The sequence below is a fragment of the Poecilia formosa genome, unplaced genomic scaffold (genome assembly GCF_000485575.1).
Source record: "Poecilia formosa unplaced genomic scaffold, Poecilia_formosa-5.1.2 Scaffold33, whole genome shotgun sequence".
Taxonomy (NCBI): Eukaryota; Metazoa; Chordata; class Actinopteri; order Cyprinodontiformes; family Poeciliidae; genus Poecilia; species Poecilia formosa.
In genome coordinates, this window is record NW_006799972.1 from 2,010,834 (window position 1) to 2,027,165 (window position 16,332).

General features: G+C 37.2%; 1 protein-coding gene across 11 annotated transcripts in view; it reads left to right on the plus strand.

Annotated features, from left to right (window-relative positions):
* Positions 1 to 2,001: 2,001 nt before the first annotated feature.
* The window catches only part of ppfibp2a (PPFIA binding protein 2a), a 23,371-nt gene continuing 9,040 nt past the window's right edge, over positions 2,002 to 16,332 (plus strand). The window contains exons 1-11 of one of the 11 annotated variants that reach the window (XM_007549837.2): positions 2,002 to 2,101; positions 3,994 to 4,241; positions 7,470 to 7,556; positions 9,416 to 9,529; positions 10,648 to 10,668; positions 11,156 to 11,287; positions 13,518 to 13,805; positions 14,093 to 14,185; positions 15,343 to 15,454; positions 15,647 to 15,679; positions 16,007 to 16,068. In XM_007549837.2, coding sequence (XP_007549899.1) covers positions 3,999 to 4,241; positions 7,470 to 7,556; positions 9,416 to 9,529; positions 10,648 to 10,668; positions 11,156 to 11,287; positions 13,518 to 13,805; positions 14,093 to 14,185; positions 15,343 to 15,454; positions 15,647 to 15,679; positions 16,007 to 16,068 — 1,185 coding nt within the window. In that variant the 5' untranslated portion in view covers positions 2,002 to 2,101; positions 3,994 to 3,998. Of the gene's footprint in view, positions 2,102 to 2,808; positions 3,162 to 3,993; positions 4,242 to 5,055; positions 5,404 to 7,469; positions 7,557 to 9,415; positions 9,530 to 10,020; positions 10,280 to 10,647; positions 10,669 to 10,890; positions 11,021 to 11,155; positions 11,288 to 13,517; positions 13,806 to 14,092; positions 14,186 to 15,342; positions 15,455 to 15,646; positions 15,680 to 16,006; positions 16,069 to 16,332 lie in introns of those variants that run through there. The other 10 variants (XM_016670406.1, XM_016670407.1, XM_007549840.2 and 7 more) reach the window with 10 other exon arrangements.

Genomic DNA, 16,332 nt, shown 5'->3' on the forward strand with positions numbered 1-16,332 from the left:
TTTGATCTAACAACATTAAATGTTCACCTGGCGAAGAATACGTGGGATTTAAACATATCCATACAAATAGACCTTTTTTTCCCCCTGCAGCCAGTGAAACAGCAACAAAATACTTAAACTACATATTTGTACTCCTGCTCCAAGTCTTAAGACTGGGGTAAAATGACAAGTATCTGGGTGCTCTGCTGACTTACAACCAGGTCTTAGGCCCTCAGGAACTTTTAAGAGATTTAAAATTACGTACTGCGTCCAACCTTTGCCATCAGAAATCCTGCCTGTGGATCCCAACGATCCTGCCATGCCCAAAGCCAGAAAGCCTTTTTGCCTAGAGTTACAGTGGTGTGACCGCTTTTCACAAAACGGCATGAGGGAAATATTTATGTGAAGATTTAGACTTCTTAAGGCTGTGATTTAAGTTAACATGTGTTTCTAATACTTTGCCTACTTTCTGTGAGTTGCGCCTATTTCTTCTTTCAGAATTATTTTTGCCTGACTATGACCCAGAAGAAAACGGAAACACTGAGTCTCAAGATTTTGATCAGGAATGTATTGAAATCACATCAGAGAATTTATTTATTTATTTATTTATTTTGTGGAAAATCAAAAAGAAAAAAAGAGAAAATTGTTTCATCTATTTGATATGCCTTGTCTTATCTAGATATATAGTCGTGATAAAAATAAATGCATTATTTAATTTTTATTTTTCACTATTTTCTTATTGTTTGGCTTCATGAATGTTATAAAAATTATGTTTAAATGATTTTCCAGAAAAAAAAGAAAAATAATCTAGTTATGACAGAAGGTGTAAATTATTTCAAGCCAAACTACACAATCCCACTTTGATATATTTATATGAAACATTGTGAACAAACTAGACATGATTAGATTAATAATAATTTAATCTAATAATGTAATAATTTGTATTCAGGACTAAACATTGAATGATACTGTTTTTGTTAAATTGGATGAAACATGACCGCCAGATCTTTGTTTCATTAGCGCCCCTTGGTGGCCACAAAAGAAAATCACATTTTAGAAAATAAAAATCTTAATAGCAGCTCCTTTTTGTACAAAACTGAAAAACAAAACAAGCAAACAAAAAACTTCTGCATGTAATCCTATTATACATGCTCAGTTTAATATGTTTACTGAGAAAACATTTGGAGGTAAGGATATAAAGTTAGTACAAAGCTAAGAAATATATTTTATTAGGTGATATTGAACAGTTTTAACTTGTGTTCATAAGTTATGCACTAAAAACAGGATGGGTTGTTTTGATAATAAATATGCCACATAGTTAACCAAGCACCAGTTGCACAAACATGATGTGCATCAGTCTTTTTGTAATGTAAAGGACTTTGATAAATCCTTTTAACACCTTTTCATAAGTAAGCTTACTTATGCTTTTAGGTTTTAAAGTGTTTTGGAAGTATTTTTTTTGTATCAGGATGTTTCCTCTGAATCATGTAAATCAAGACGGATCAGATAATTTCTTCCAAACCATTTCTTCTTTTACATTGATTTATAAAAGTTTGAGTGATGCCTGTCTCATTTCATACCGCAAACAAACTTTTTGGTAAACCAATGACAAATCTAAACCTGTTCAGAGTGTAAATACATATTAGCTGAATCGTTTAAATTGTAAGATTCAATGGAAAAACAGCAACAAAAATACTTTCAAGGAAGAACAAAATCATAACATAGAATTTTCTTTGTAAACAAACTATGTCTGGGTGTCAATTTTTTACCTTGTCAGTTCCAAAATTATTTAAACATACTTACTTTAAAGTTGCAATACGTAACTTTTATAAAAATATATATATTTTTAACATATTTGGTGAAACTGACACTATATTGTGACAGTATGGTATGAGAGATAATCTGTGAAAAAAATCGATCTCCTCTGCCTTCTCGTGCTATCTAGAAACAACCAATCAGAGCCAGGAGGCGGGTCTTAGCACCGTCAATCTCGCTCCATGCCCCCACTCCCGCTCCACCTGGCTTGCGCTCTACTGTGCTGCAGCTAACAAAGCCTGTAATGAATGCGTAGGCTAATTAGCAGAGCCACTGATAACGGTGGATAAAGGGTTTTCCTGTAATGGTAAGTTGGTTCTCTACCACTAGCACATTTAACAGCCAGTACATGAGGAGATTAACAACAGAGCTAAGACTCTCCTGGCCGGAAGTTGTGCCTATCTTCAGACGGCTAGTGGCTCAAGATCGATCTTTTCACAAGTTATCTGTCTCATAACACACAAGGACAAAACATGGTGACAGTTTCATGTGTTTTATAAAAGTTACATACTGCATATTTAACCAGCTTGTGTCTGACAAGCTAAAGATTTAATTTATGAAGAAAAAAACGCCATTTCGACGCTATGAAGCTTACAAGTGTTATGGGTCAAATGGTGGCTAAATCAACTGGTGGTGGCAGCTATCATTCACAACTTCTTCCGTTTACTGATTGATTCATGTAGGGAAAAAAAAAGATACCAGAGGGAATCCAAGTGAAAGGGGGAAAGGCTAGAGTCTGCAGCAATCTAAAGCTTATTTGAGCGGCATTGCACAGGAAGCCAATGGCCAGATGGCTAGCTCAAGCAGTTTTGGGAAATAAACTAAAAAACAAACAAAAAAAAAATAAACTGTTGGACGTTTTACAAACTGCTTTATTATTATTAAAACCATAAATATGACTATATCACATGGAATCTTATTAGTTAAAAAAAAAGAAAAGAAATTCAAATAGTCCAGTGAATTTATTTTTTGTTGTGAATTGGCGCTATATAAACAAACTAAACTAAACCGAATTGAAACAATCTAAATTTGAGCTTGCACCTCATTTGGACGACAAGCCTGACAATTTGTGACACTCCAGTCACAAAATGAGAGAAGAGCTTAAACCCAAAAGCCACACTCTGGAGGTTATTTACTGTCAGAGTCACAAAAATGTCAGGATAGCTGTTAGAGCTTTGCTGTGAACTTGAACACACTCTGCAGTCCTGCCCTTCAGAAGGACATCTTTTCCGTCATTCCTTCAACTTCCACTCCGCTTTACACATGCGAAGGAGCATCTATCTGTACTGCTTTGAGAGTTTCCATGGAGGCACGTGCCAGCCACATGTTAGAAGCTGCCTTGGAGCAAATGGATGGTATTATAGCTGGTAAGAGTCTCTGTTTCATCATCAAAGCCTCAAGAGACTGCCCAGTTTTTAATGTTAGGCTTTCATAAGACTGCCAGCAGATTTTGCTTATGACCACTTTACATGTGTATTTAATGGCAAATCCTTCCTTAGCATGGTAAGGAGGGATTGTTTTATGTTTCCTGCTCATTCACGCTGTATATAATTGACCTTGTTTCTCTCAGTAATTTAATTCAAGCTTCTGTTGTTTCTTGTACAATTCTCACAGAACAACGTGAGCTATAACACATACTTCTAACATTTTATGTCTATTCTTTTCTAACATTGGTGATACATTTTGCTTACGGCTCATGCTGCAACAACAGCAGTGTTGTAGCATGGAGGCATGACTCTAAGATCTATAATCAGAGGTGACAACCTAGTCATTATCACATTTAGCAACAACTTAAAGGACAGGAGAAAAAGCTAATAAACAAAGCAACCAATAATCTTAGCATCAAATAAGATTACTTGTTTCTCCATATTATCATTATCATTATCATTTCATGTAATGATTACATTACTCTACCTTTTGCTTTGGCTTGAAAAGGCACGACATGAAAAGTACTGTTTTTTCCTAATTTGTGGATTTGAAAAGTCACAGCTAAAGTTTGATACTATTTTCATTCCACATGCAGTAGCAGGTCAAACTGCCCACAAGGGGGCATCCCTGAAAATCCTTTTCCTCTCCCTGCAAGTCATGCTTTTTTGCTGCAAAAACAGCTGCAAAAATGCATAAAGGAAGAAATAACCACAATATTTGAGTTAAATGCATATTTCTATGTTTGTGGATTCCCTCTGTTTCAATTTCTAGGCAAAATGTGTGAAGGTCTTCTCAGTCCTCCGATGCAGCCGTGTAACCAAGGTTACAAATCTTCAGATGTTGACCCAGAGTTGCCCCTCCCCACGCCCGTGGACCCTGCTTTTGAGGCACTTCAGCTGATGGAGGTCCTCAGGGCTGTGCTGGAGGGCCAGAGCAGTGAGGAAAAGCAGGGTGCTTCCTGTAAACAAACGTCTACAGACACAGCAAATGTTATATTAAAATGGCTGCAAAGAGATGGGGTAAGTAGTACGTTTTCACTGACAGTGGTAGTTTTTGCACACATTAAGCAAACATAATAGCATTGTGAAAAATGGGCATGCAGATATCCACAGAACTTTGTCTTCTAATGTTAAAAAAAGATTGGTCATTGAATTTAGAAGTTATGCTGTGGCCTGGCAAGAATTACTTCTACTAGGATCAGATTTTTTTATTTTTTGCTTCACTTTTGGTCTTTGATCCTTTTTAGCAACATCTGGGGGACTGTTTTCTGGCCTACTAAGAAGTGAGCCGGAAGGAGGATATAGTGAATGGCACTAGTAATGAGATCCAGAGCTTCTGTTTGGAGTGCAAGTCATTTTATTTCCCTTTGAGATTTTATGTCTTATTCTCTTTGTCTTTTCCTTTCAGAAATAGTGTTTCAAGTGGTTCACATGAGACACCTAATGTATTTGCGCTTGTTTAGATGTGATACTCTAAACGTAATGCTCATTTCCACTCTTCTGCTCTGCCTCCTCCCCTTCTGTATAGCCTTTACTGACTTCTTGCCCCGCACCACATCTGAGAAGCATATGGTGGAAAAAAAAAAAAAAAAAAAAGTTTCCTCTCCTATATTCCCCATTTAGAAAGCCCCACAAAACTTAGGTTGCTTGAGGGGTGCTGTGAGAACAGACTTATGAGAGACAAGAACAACAAGAAGAGAAAAGGGAAAGGTTTAGGACAGATGTGGTTGAGAACATCATTAATCACATGCAGCTCAAATGCAAAAATATGCAGCTAAAAATCAAGAACTCCAGTCAGGCATGAAAGAAAGAAAGAAAAAAAGGGCAGTTGAAAGTAGATAGAAAAAAAAATAAAAGAGGGCGTGGGGGATGGGGGGCAGGAGGTAACGTAAAGCCAACTGGCATAGTTTGACTTATTCAGTTCAGCTCTAAAAGTCTGAGGCAGTCCGGGGTCCAAACCACACAGACCTAGATCCTTCCTGCACGCTCCTTGCAGCACTGGGTTGTAGTAAAAGAAGGAGAGCATGCAGTGCAGTTAAAAGCTATTGTTTTGATTGTGTGTTGGTGCTTCATAGCATATATTCAGTTCTGCTAGACATCAAATGTAAGATCTTAACTACAATGGGTCTGCAGAATGGAGAATCATATTGATTTCTACAAACATTTCACTTGGCTCAGAAAGGTAAGACATTCTCCACTTTTACATCTGCTTTTCATACCTTCATTCAACATAGTTGCACAACTCTTTCCTGCATTTTTCGATTTAGTTTTTTGTTCTTGTTGTTTTGCTTTTCAGTTGCAAATGCTTACAGTTCCCACAGTTTGTATTTCAGTGGAAGACTTTCTTCTTTCAAACATGAAGTGTTGCTGCATAATACCAATTTTGTGCTGTCATAACTTTTGAAGGAAATTTCTCTTGTTGCTTGACAACCCAGGCTTTCTATCTTAAGGTAGCTGTCTTGTTTGTTTTTCAGAATTATTAAGTTGTTTAAACTGAATTAAAGGAGGAAAGTACAATGTGTGAGATAATTCACCTTAATCTATAAAGTATATTTTAATAAATATCTGCCATTTGGTTATGTATGAGACCACTTCTATTGGTTTCTACTAGGTTTTAATATTCAGTGCTAATTGGATTAATAGAAAATGAGCCCTGAATAGAAAGCTCCATCTGCGTGAGTGGTTGTGTCCTTTGACTAGACACTTGACCCTCCTCCCCTCGTGATGGTGGCACCCTGTGGCGCCTGTACATTGCAGCCTCTTTTACGTCAGTCTGCACAGGGCAGCTTTGGCTACTGTGTAGCTTGACACCATCATTGTGTAAATGTGGTTCAGTGATGTTTGTAGCTGTTCAATGAACTCGCCCAGAGTCACATGCAAATCTTTTGAGAATGACCTTGATTACTTGGCACTTGCTTACTGCAACATTGTCAACCAATTAACCAAATCANAAAATACAAAATCTCTGGAAAATAAAATATTATGTATGTTGTTTTGAAGAACATTAGAATATAAGCACTTTTATCAAATCTTCATTGAGGTAAGATCATGTAAGTTATTCTTAAATCCATGGAAACTCAACAGTTTGTAAGGTAGGTGAGTTAGCTCAGCAGGTTAGAGCACGGTGCTGGTAATGCTGAGGTCATTGGTTCAATCCCCATATGGGGGAATTCATGTCTAAGGTCTTTCAGACAATCAACACTTCAAAATAAATAAGGGTTCAAAAATAACATCAACACTTCAAAATAAATAAGGTTTCAAAAATAAAATCAATGCTTTACAATTAAAAAAATAAGGTTGCAAAAATAAAATCAACACTTCAAAATAAATAAAGTTTCAAAAATAAAATCAACACTTTACAATTAAAAATAAGGTTGCAAAAATAAAATCAACACTTCAAAATAAATAAGGGTTCAAAAATAAAATCAACACTTTACAATTAAAAAAATAAGGTTGCAAAAATAAAAACACTTTAAAATGAAAAATGGTTAAAAAATAAAATCAACAGTTCAAAATGTATAATGGTAACTGTTTCTGTCTGTATGATTGTAATTTCAGGGATAAAAATAGTACATGACCGATTTCTTTTATGTTGTCGGTCAAGATAATAAATAACAAAAAAGTCTACCGCGACCTGCCGCCCTCACACACATAAACTAAGCCTGGGATCAAAAAATGTATTGAAGATGTCATTAGCAGAGACAAAGTCTTGGCTAAAAAAATAAAATCAATACTTACAAATAAAAAATCTTTTCTTGGACGTTTTGATGTTAGCTTGTCGACATCTCAGTTTTATTCGCTGGGAAAATCAATAAGCAGCTTGAGGCGACTCTGCTGCTCTCTAGTGGCGAGAAGCCGTAATGTTGGCTGGTAACAATCGGAATGCTTTATGGGAGATGTAGTTTGTAGTCAATTCGTGCTCAAAACCTATTTTAAGTCAATCATCAGCCTATAAATTCTGGGGTGTGGGGGGCACATAAAATGACATGGTGGGCCACATGTGGCCCGCGGGCCTTGAGTTTGACACATGTGCTCTAAACTATGTAACTGGCATAAAATGTGGAACACGACTTTTAATGCTGGATTAGGATTTGTAAACCTCTTACAATCTCCACACAGTTGTGGCACTGTAAGAGGTTTAAGATTTCAGTGTGTAAATAATAAAAATACAAAGCTAATATCCACTGAGAAACTGTTCTATCTTTTGAGTATTCAAAAAAAATATGTTCAATTATTTCTATTCAACAGGCAAACCTCACCTTAAACAACAGCAGTGAGTCCTATCAAGAGAGGTTATCACGACTGGAGGGAGACAAAGAGTCACTAATTCTGCAGGTATGAGACTCATAGTCTTGGAAAATACAAAAAGGACAACTAAGATTGCTTAGAAATTTTAGAATGTTCCCAAAACTGTTTTCCTCCTCTGGGCATCTGAATATAGAGTGGATTACCTGGGAATTGATTCTAACATTTGGTTGTATTGCAACACCGAGACAAGGTAGAGTTGGGGAAAAGATGGCGAAAGAACAAAGATGTATGGTAGCATTGTGTTGCAAATGTTGCACAAGTTTCTGCTTCATTACCCAGGTGAAGCAACAGTAACAAAGTGGGTTTGGTGCTATTATGACACCACAATCTCTTGTTTTGACTGATGTGTTTTTCTTATACCTGTAGGTGTGTGTAGCACTCGGGGCGGCTGAGCAAGTGCTTTGTAGACAGGCTTAGGCTCGCACCATTATGCGACCTGTTGCATGAAGGTGTGTTTATGTGTCCAAGTGAGTTTAGAGCAAGTGCCTTTTATCATTCATTAGGCCTCAGAGAAAGAAAATAAATTCTTTAGAAATGTTTGCTTCAACGGTTGGTGTACCGTTGAAGCAAAGTTCAGCTATTTCAAATCAGTTTTAGCCTCTCGGTATCAAAACACAACAACACAAGTACACTATTGCACATATGTGGGGTAGATTCTGTGCACACGTATATAGATTTAGCACAAACAGTAAGTTTATTTGTTTCTGGTTAATTCTTTCTTTCTTGTAAAGTTTCTCTTCAGTAATAAGCTTCATGGTGTGGAAAAGCATGTTTGGTTTTTTTCCTTAAACAGCTCCACATTTGCTTGAAAACTCATTTGTGGGTTGAGTAGCAGAGTTGAGTAATTGGGTCTTACCAATGAAGTACTTGGCAAATACTAATAAAAAAAGAAGGCTTGTCATCTTTTGATTTCTCCACAATTAGAAACTGAACTTGAGTGTACGGTTCATGTCAGAGTGATCAACACAACATGTGATAAATGTGGGTTGAAGAAGGCCATCCCACAGAAATACATGTTCAAGTTGTTGAGCAACAAAAAGGAGTTTCAAAGCTATTTTGGTTGTGTACATTTCTTTTGGGTACTATTGAGGCCTCTACTTGTTAAATGAAAAAGGTTCTGTAACAACCAACATTTCTTGTTTCTTTAAACTTCTATCGTATTCAATCCAAACACTGTTTGGTTCTTATCCCTTCTCATTGTCTGAGATCATCTGGTCAGAAATCAGTGCTGCAGACTAATTTTTAAGACAAATGAAGTAGACAGAAATTTCTGTCCTGATCTATTCTAAGTTGTGCAAAAATTTACCTTTTTCTTTGCATGACTGTGAATCAGTTAAATCTTTTAAGAAGCACCACGAACATTTCTTTCTTTGCCACCTTTTAGTTAGTTAAGGCGTAATCTTGTACCGTTTTCTAAAATATTTTCTTTTGACCTATATTTTTGTTTTTGATTGTTCCCATCCTCCATAGTGTTTGCCTTCTTCTGTTTTGCATGTTGTGACTTCTACATGGCAAACTGGTTTATAAATTAATTGCACTTACTTAGGCAAAAGGAGTCATTCAGAGTAAGCTCTTGGTAATGGGAGTGAGATTTTGTCAAAGTTTTTGTTGGCAAAACATACAAAATGATGCTGCTTAACCTACAAGTTTCATAAAATATGCTGACATTTCCTTACTTTTTGTACGACGTATATTTACCTTTGTGTTGCTGAGATTGCTGTAATTATTTCTTTATTTAGAATCACAGAATTTTCCTAAAGGAACTTTTTCTATCATATCTCATATATGTGGAAATTTTAGGAACCTAAGCACCTAAGCATCAGTTTATTTAGAGAAAATATTCATCATGTTCTAAATTATCTGTTGACATGCAAAACCCCTCATAGGTGAGTGTGCTGACAGACCAGGTGGAGGCTCAAGGGGTGAAGATCCATGATTTGGAAAGTTCTTTGGTGGAGCATCAACACAAACTCAACAGTACAGAAGAGATGCTACAGCAGGTAGTTGCCTCTACTAGACTTTGAACTATGCTGATTTGTTCAGACAATGTTAGCACAAAACAATTAATTTGTGTGAATCTGGACCAAAGTCTGGAAAGCCTCATAATGACTGCAAGAGTAATTCAATTAACTTGTTGTTCCCATAAAAATATACAGGATACTCAGACAGTCCATCTCCTTTAAAACGTGACATTTTCTGCACTTTCATGTGTTTTTCATAAACTGCACCCAGGAAGAACTTCCTCTTCAAAAGTTCATTACTTGGATTCTGGAGAAGGTAGCTTTGGATTACTTTGGCAACAAAAATATTTAGGACGCTCAAACGTTTTCCCAAACAGTTTCTCACTAAGGGTGCCTGTCTGGTTTATGCAAGGCCAAACTAGTCTGTCTGGGCAGGAGATTAACTGCACAGCAAGCCACTCCCCTAACTGGTAATAACCATGACTGCTCACATGCGGGTTTCTGGAGAGAAAGAGAGAGACAGGAAGGAAAAACAGAGGGAGGGAGAAGAGAACAAACAAGGAGGAGAGAAACAGCTGTAAAAAAGGTGGAGAGATGGGAGGGAAAAAGAGCGTAGTGGTGCTCCTGCAAGAGCTGGATGTGCTTTGCTGGCTCTCGGCTCTTTTACTTTAGATTTGAGACGGTTTGTTAGAGGCCACTGGATGAACTGGATATGTGAAACCTTGTCCAACGTGAACTCCGGCACATTGTTTGCATGAAGGAAATACTGACAGACACTGGATAAACCAGGTATTAACTTTCCTTCTTATGTAGCAACTCTTGCAAAATCTTCGTTGAAGCCTGGAGTGGGAAAAACAAAAAAAAACAAAAAAAAAAAAACTAAATAGGTCAAAAACTTATTTATAACCGTGTCTTTTTTTTTTCCTTGTAAGACTTATTTAGCAAGCTTGCACATTATGAAACGGGCAGCCAGTTTCTTAGAGATGTGGTCATTATGAGGCTTTGGACCTGAGCCCTAAATCTCTTCCTGGTGACAGAATTAAAATACTTTCCATCTGCTCTCTAGAAGAAGTTCAGGTCTTTAAAAAAAAGTCTGCACTTTAAATGTTTACATCTACTTTCACTGTTTTTTTTTTTTCTCTTTTCTGGATGTTCAGCACCTGCTTGACATGAGCCAAGTAAGAAATACATCTACCCTTATGTTCTGGTTTAACTGATGGCTAACAGCCTTTGAGGAAAGATATCACAGAGCTATTAAACTGTAATCTCCCTCAGCTTTAGGTTTGACAGGAGGTCATTTTTATACAGAGGACAGGGAAATGCACCTGTCAAAGTTATTTTGATATTCTGTCAATGAATGTTTTGCATGCTTTTTCTTGGTCTCTCCCCCTCCCTCCTCTCTGCTATGTACTTTGAGAGAGCTGCGAAATACACATTATAAATAGTGGTCATGGGTTGTGTATATTTAGCCACCCAAACAGCTTCAGAAACCAGTGTGGTTTGTGTGGAGGGACAGTCATTACAGAGCTGGTAACTTGCTGTGCCTCACACTTCATGTTGCCTTTGTGGAGCAAGCGCTGTATCTCGTTCAAAATTAGGGGTTTAATGTATAGGGTTGCGTCTGCCTGTGTTTTTCACACTCTTGCTGTGTGTCGTTGATGACAGGAACTCGTGCATAGGACGTCACTGGAGAAACAGAAGCTGAATCTTATGGGGGAGGTCTCTTATCTGAAACTGAAGCTGGCAGACATGGAGGGAACGCAGGTCGATGGGGCGGAGAGGCAGCACAAAGCTGAGGTGAGACTTCTTCACTGGGTCAGGAACGCCTCAGGTACATTACATAGATCATTTTGGGTTTGTTATATTGTCTCAAACTCAGTGTCTGTCAGTTAGAAAAACCGGTGTGCAGAGAACAATCACTTAATTCACAGTTGCTTTGTCATAGTTTCCAAAGTGAGCAAACCTGATTTTTAACACCATAAAAGTCTTGTTTCCAAATTACCTTTTATAGTTTGATTTACTGAAGATGACTATCTTTAATCACAGGAAATTTAAACATAACTCTGGCTGTAATGACAGGGGTAAATATAATAATCTGCTTTTTGAATGGAGGCCGTTGACTTTAAGGAAGCCCATAAATCCTTACAGGATCTGTGGAAACAAAACATTCACCCAAATACTGACTTCATTGTACCTGAGAAAAAAAATAGTGAATGGGATTTAAAAAAAAATTTTCTTAGTTTAACCAGATCATTTATTTGCTTAAGACTGGCGTGTTAGGTTTCCAGCAGACTTCCTGTGCATTTAGAGACCGTATGAATTATAGAAACGGAAATCAGAACTTTTACCAGATGGGATACTGTAAAGTATGTAATTACTGTCCAAACACTGCTCAAAGGATCTTTTTGTCCTCAGTTTAAAGGAGTTCAAACCCAAGGGAGCTGCCATGATGGCCCAAATATGTGAGCCCTTAGTTATTGAAAGAAATTCTCAGTTTAAATAAAAAAAAATTCATAACATTTTCTTGGAATCATCTGAATACAGTTAATATTTCTGGAGGTTTGCATTTGTAGGTCCACAATATCACACCTGCTTTGACTAAAGGAGGTCAAAGAAACTGCTTTTACCACTATAGTTGTCGCCCGCGTGCTGCCTTTGTTATCTAAACGTCATGTCCTCACATATGCATGTTTGCATGTACACACACACAGGGAACTTGGTCCTGGAGCCAACAAGCTTATGGTTAAAATTAGCCATGGAGGCCTTCCATATCATTTGTCATATCCGTTTTACTGAACCCCAAGTAAGACTTCCTCTGTCCACTGTCCAGGCATAGCATGTGGGCTGTTTACACACCGTCTGGGGGAACATGGGTAGAAATCACCTTGAAAATATATTGATGTCTGTTATGAAAAACATGGAACTCTTACGATCCATGTTTGTAAAAACTACATAAAATATATTTTGGACAAACCAGTGTTGGCTCAGTAAGAGTAACGGTACCAGTATGTGTCCCTTTAAATAGTCATTTCAAATGTAGCCATATGAAGACACATTCATTACCAGAAACCTGGGGATGGCTGTATGTTCATTAACTTTATAGATAATATAAAACAATGAAATGAAATTAAAAAAATACTTCACATAAAATGAAATAGACTTTTAGTAAGGTAGCCTTTGAGGTGTAAAACAAATTAACCAATAATTAAATTAAGAACTTGTCAACCTCTAATGTGACATATATCCTGTATTTTTGGTAAAGAACAATAAATGAAGACCACACCTCCTGTAAAACGCGGTTAGGTCATGGTGGTTCTTATCGCAAATAATGAATGATGGGAATACTTTTCTTCAAATGTAGTTTAACCTTTCTTAAAGTGGATGAGTTCTTAATACCAGTCAGTTTTAACCCAAAACATAGAGCATCAGCAGTTTTTTTTTTTTTCCTTTTTTTTCTTCTAAAATTGTTCAGGTTGAATGTGAGGTCAGAACTAAAATCTGCCAGAAAATGTTTGTGGATCACCTGATTGTCAAAATCAGTCTGACTTCTTACGGATTTTAGGAACTGTGAACAACCACAGTCTTATCTTATCCGCAGCCCCACAAATCTGTCAGAAGGCCTGAAAGATTTAGATGATTTTGGCAAGACAGAGTGGGCAAACAGTACCAAGTCATATGGGACATGGACAGACTCCAGCTAACAAAGACAGTCTACTGAAATTAAATTAAAGAGGTGGTTTAATAGAATGTTGTGTACACATATGCAAAAACAGGTTGATGCACCCCTTTTTCTCAGAGTTTTTTATACCAACAGATTTATTTATTTTTTCAGTTGGCTTGCACAGCTGGAAAAGTTTCAAAATTATTTATTTTGTTTCTGTTTTTTTTTTTTTGTCTTATCACAAATATCTGGCATTTAGGTGTAGACTTTTTAAATCCACAATATGCACAAATCCTGCACATAGTTTCTTTCTCTCTCTCTAAACATGTTCTTCTCAATGTTTTTCTTCCCCACTCTATCTGTCAGACTGTAGTGAATTTCATTAGTGAACTGCAGGAGCAGATGTGTCAATTTCAGAAGGAGATCAATAGCAAGATCCAGGAGAAAAAGGCCTTGGAGATCTCGACTGACAGCAGGTTTCCAGTGGTGGGCCCCACTGAGTCCCCTGAGGGCCGAGGCAAAAACTTCACGGTGTCCTGTGATGGACCCTCGGGGTGTATGCAGAAGCTAGAGGAGACTCCAGACAGACCTTTGGGGAACCTGGGAGAGGGTAGCTCAGATGCAGAGCAGCTGTGCCACTGCGGAGGAGAAAGAGTAGGCATAGTTCACCTGCATGGCTTCCAATGTTGTGCACAGCATGGGTTGTCTTACTTTATTGTGTTGAGCATCAGATGGAATTGAAACATTCACCTACTACATTAAGCAGTGCTAAATATAGCTGAACAAACACAACAAATACATTTTGGATTATAGAATAACGTGACATATTAAGAATTGTCAGTTATTAAAGATTGTGTGCTGTGTGAAATTATTAGAGGAAGCGTCTTTGTGAAAGCAACTGGATTGTAAGCCTGCTAAGTTTTCCAAATGTTCCTGTTTAGGTTTTGTTAAAGGAGCTCAGGATTCTCAAGGACAAAGTACAGTATCTGGAGGACCAGAAGTTACAATACGAAAAGAAACTCAAGGCAACCAAGGTAAAATATCTCTGTGTTGACATCGTGATACATCATAAGTGACCAAATTCCACTGTTAATTGTCCGCTCAGCTTTCCTGAATGCAGTCCAGTCTGATGTTTCAGCCAGCTAAGTGAGTCATTCTCTTGCGCACGTGTTCGCTCTCTTTTTAGGCGCGTATGGGCATGGCATATTTTTTGTTCAATAGAAATAGAATTAATAATAGCTTAGTCTATTTAATTGCTGACTTTATGTTTTCTTATATGGCTTTATTATAGACTTTCCTCTGTATTGTTTTTTATCTTCAGTTAGAAAAACAAGTGCACAGCTTTTAAAAATACAGTACATAATGAAAAATACAAAGGAAACAGACATCTGTAGAGATAAGAACCTGTACAGTTCAGAAACCACTTTTTGTAAGTTAACATCCACTGTGACAGCGGTCTAGATGTGTCATTTTTATACATTTTGCTACATTCTGTCTGGGTTTTTGGGAACTGGGGACCGCATTTGTTGTCGCTTTGATATCATCAGACAGACTGGCCACAAGAATTTTGTTAAAGAGCAGTACGCCAAGATTACTATGCTGTTGAGAAGTAAATAGAGCACAGGATTTGGAACTATGTGAAAGATTTAAAAAAAAAACTGACTGAAGCTAGAGTTTACTTTGCATAAACAGCTGAAAGGAAGTTCAGTCAATCTTACAGAAATTGTTTCCTTAGATTTAGGTTGTATGAATTCCAGTAGACTTTTTGTGTTAAAACGTAACTTTTAATTATCCATCTGCATTACAGAACTGATTACTGTATAATAGCCATACCTCGTGACTTAAATTATCATACTTGTCACATTTAACTTTATTTCCAAAGATGGTGACACAGTTCAATCTGAACAAATCTGAACAAACATCTGTGTCCTCCTTATGCAACTTCCTTTAAAACAAACTAAACTGTGGGGAGTTGTGGTTCAACATTTGGTGCTTTAGAACTCGGAGAAAATAACTTCTCCCTTCTTTGTTTGGGGTGTTTTCATACATAGCAACTTTTGAGGAGATTTGAAATGGATGCATCTGTCTAGCCTTTATTGAGTGTAAAGTTCTTGGATGTGAACCTTTTGTAAACAGTGAATAGACCTATGTTTTCTTTCTGCTAAAATTCCTCCTTGTGTGTCACCCTCAGGCAGAGATCGGCAGCCTTCAGCAACTTCTCCTCACAAAGAATGCAGAAATTGAGAGCTTGCACACTCAGTTGCTGGCCAGACCTCCTCTGACGACAGAGATCTCAGAGAGAGGTAAGCAAACAATTTGTGCGACTTCAAAGCTTCAACAACCTGCCAGTGAAATGCTGCAAATACATACGCATAATTAGATGAAGACAATTATCGACTGTCCTTTTGCATTCAGTAACAGCTGTGGAAATATTTCGGCTTGATCCTATATAAATTGTGTATTTTGGGGGCGGGGGTTGTGTCTCTGTCTCTCAGAGGAGATGTACAGGAAAAGACTAAGCACCAAATGTAAGCCTATTGAGCACTCAATAAAATATCTTGGGCCTTGTCTACTACTAACTGTAGATTCACTGCTTTTTCTCTCGGGTGTTTTTTCTTAATTATCTTTTTTATTTCCTTCTGCTTTAAAAGACTGCTTTGAAAATTATTAAAAGTTTTCTTAAATTACTACTTCAGTCTTTATTCTCTTTATGTGTTTCTAAAGAAACAACATCCTTTTTGTCAAAAATTGTCTGCTTCTGAGATCTTGGCTCGTAGTTATTATCGTTTACTAGAAATGCTGATGTATTCTTGAATAAACAGATTATTAAACTGTGTAACTTTTTTGTGACTTAGATCAAGAACTCCAAAGGCTTCGCAGTGGAATGAAATCACTGGTTGCTACCAATGATGAAAAGGTAAGCTGCAAAAAAAAATTTCAATCAACTTTTTAAAATTATTTCATTGTGGAAAAACATTTCATTACACCATAACTTATCCAGCTGCTCTGTATGTGGGAACACAGTCAATTTTTAGGAACGTACCAGCTATTAGATCCTGTTATTTATTCGAGGTGCCGCCCTCTGACCATTTACGTTTAGCACAGAGGATCTTTTGTTTTCTTTCGCCCAGAGTATCTTGCACTTTAAGCACTTGCAGACAGACTTGCGTGTAGCACACTA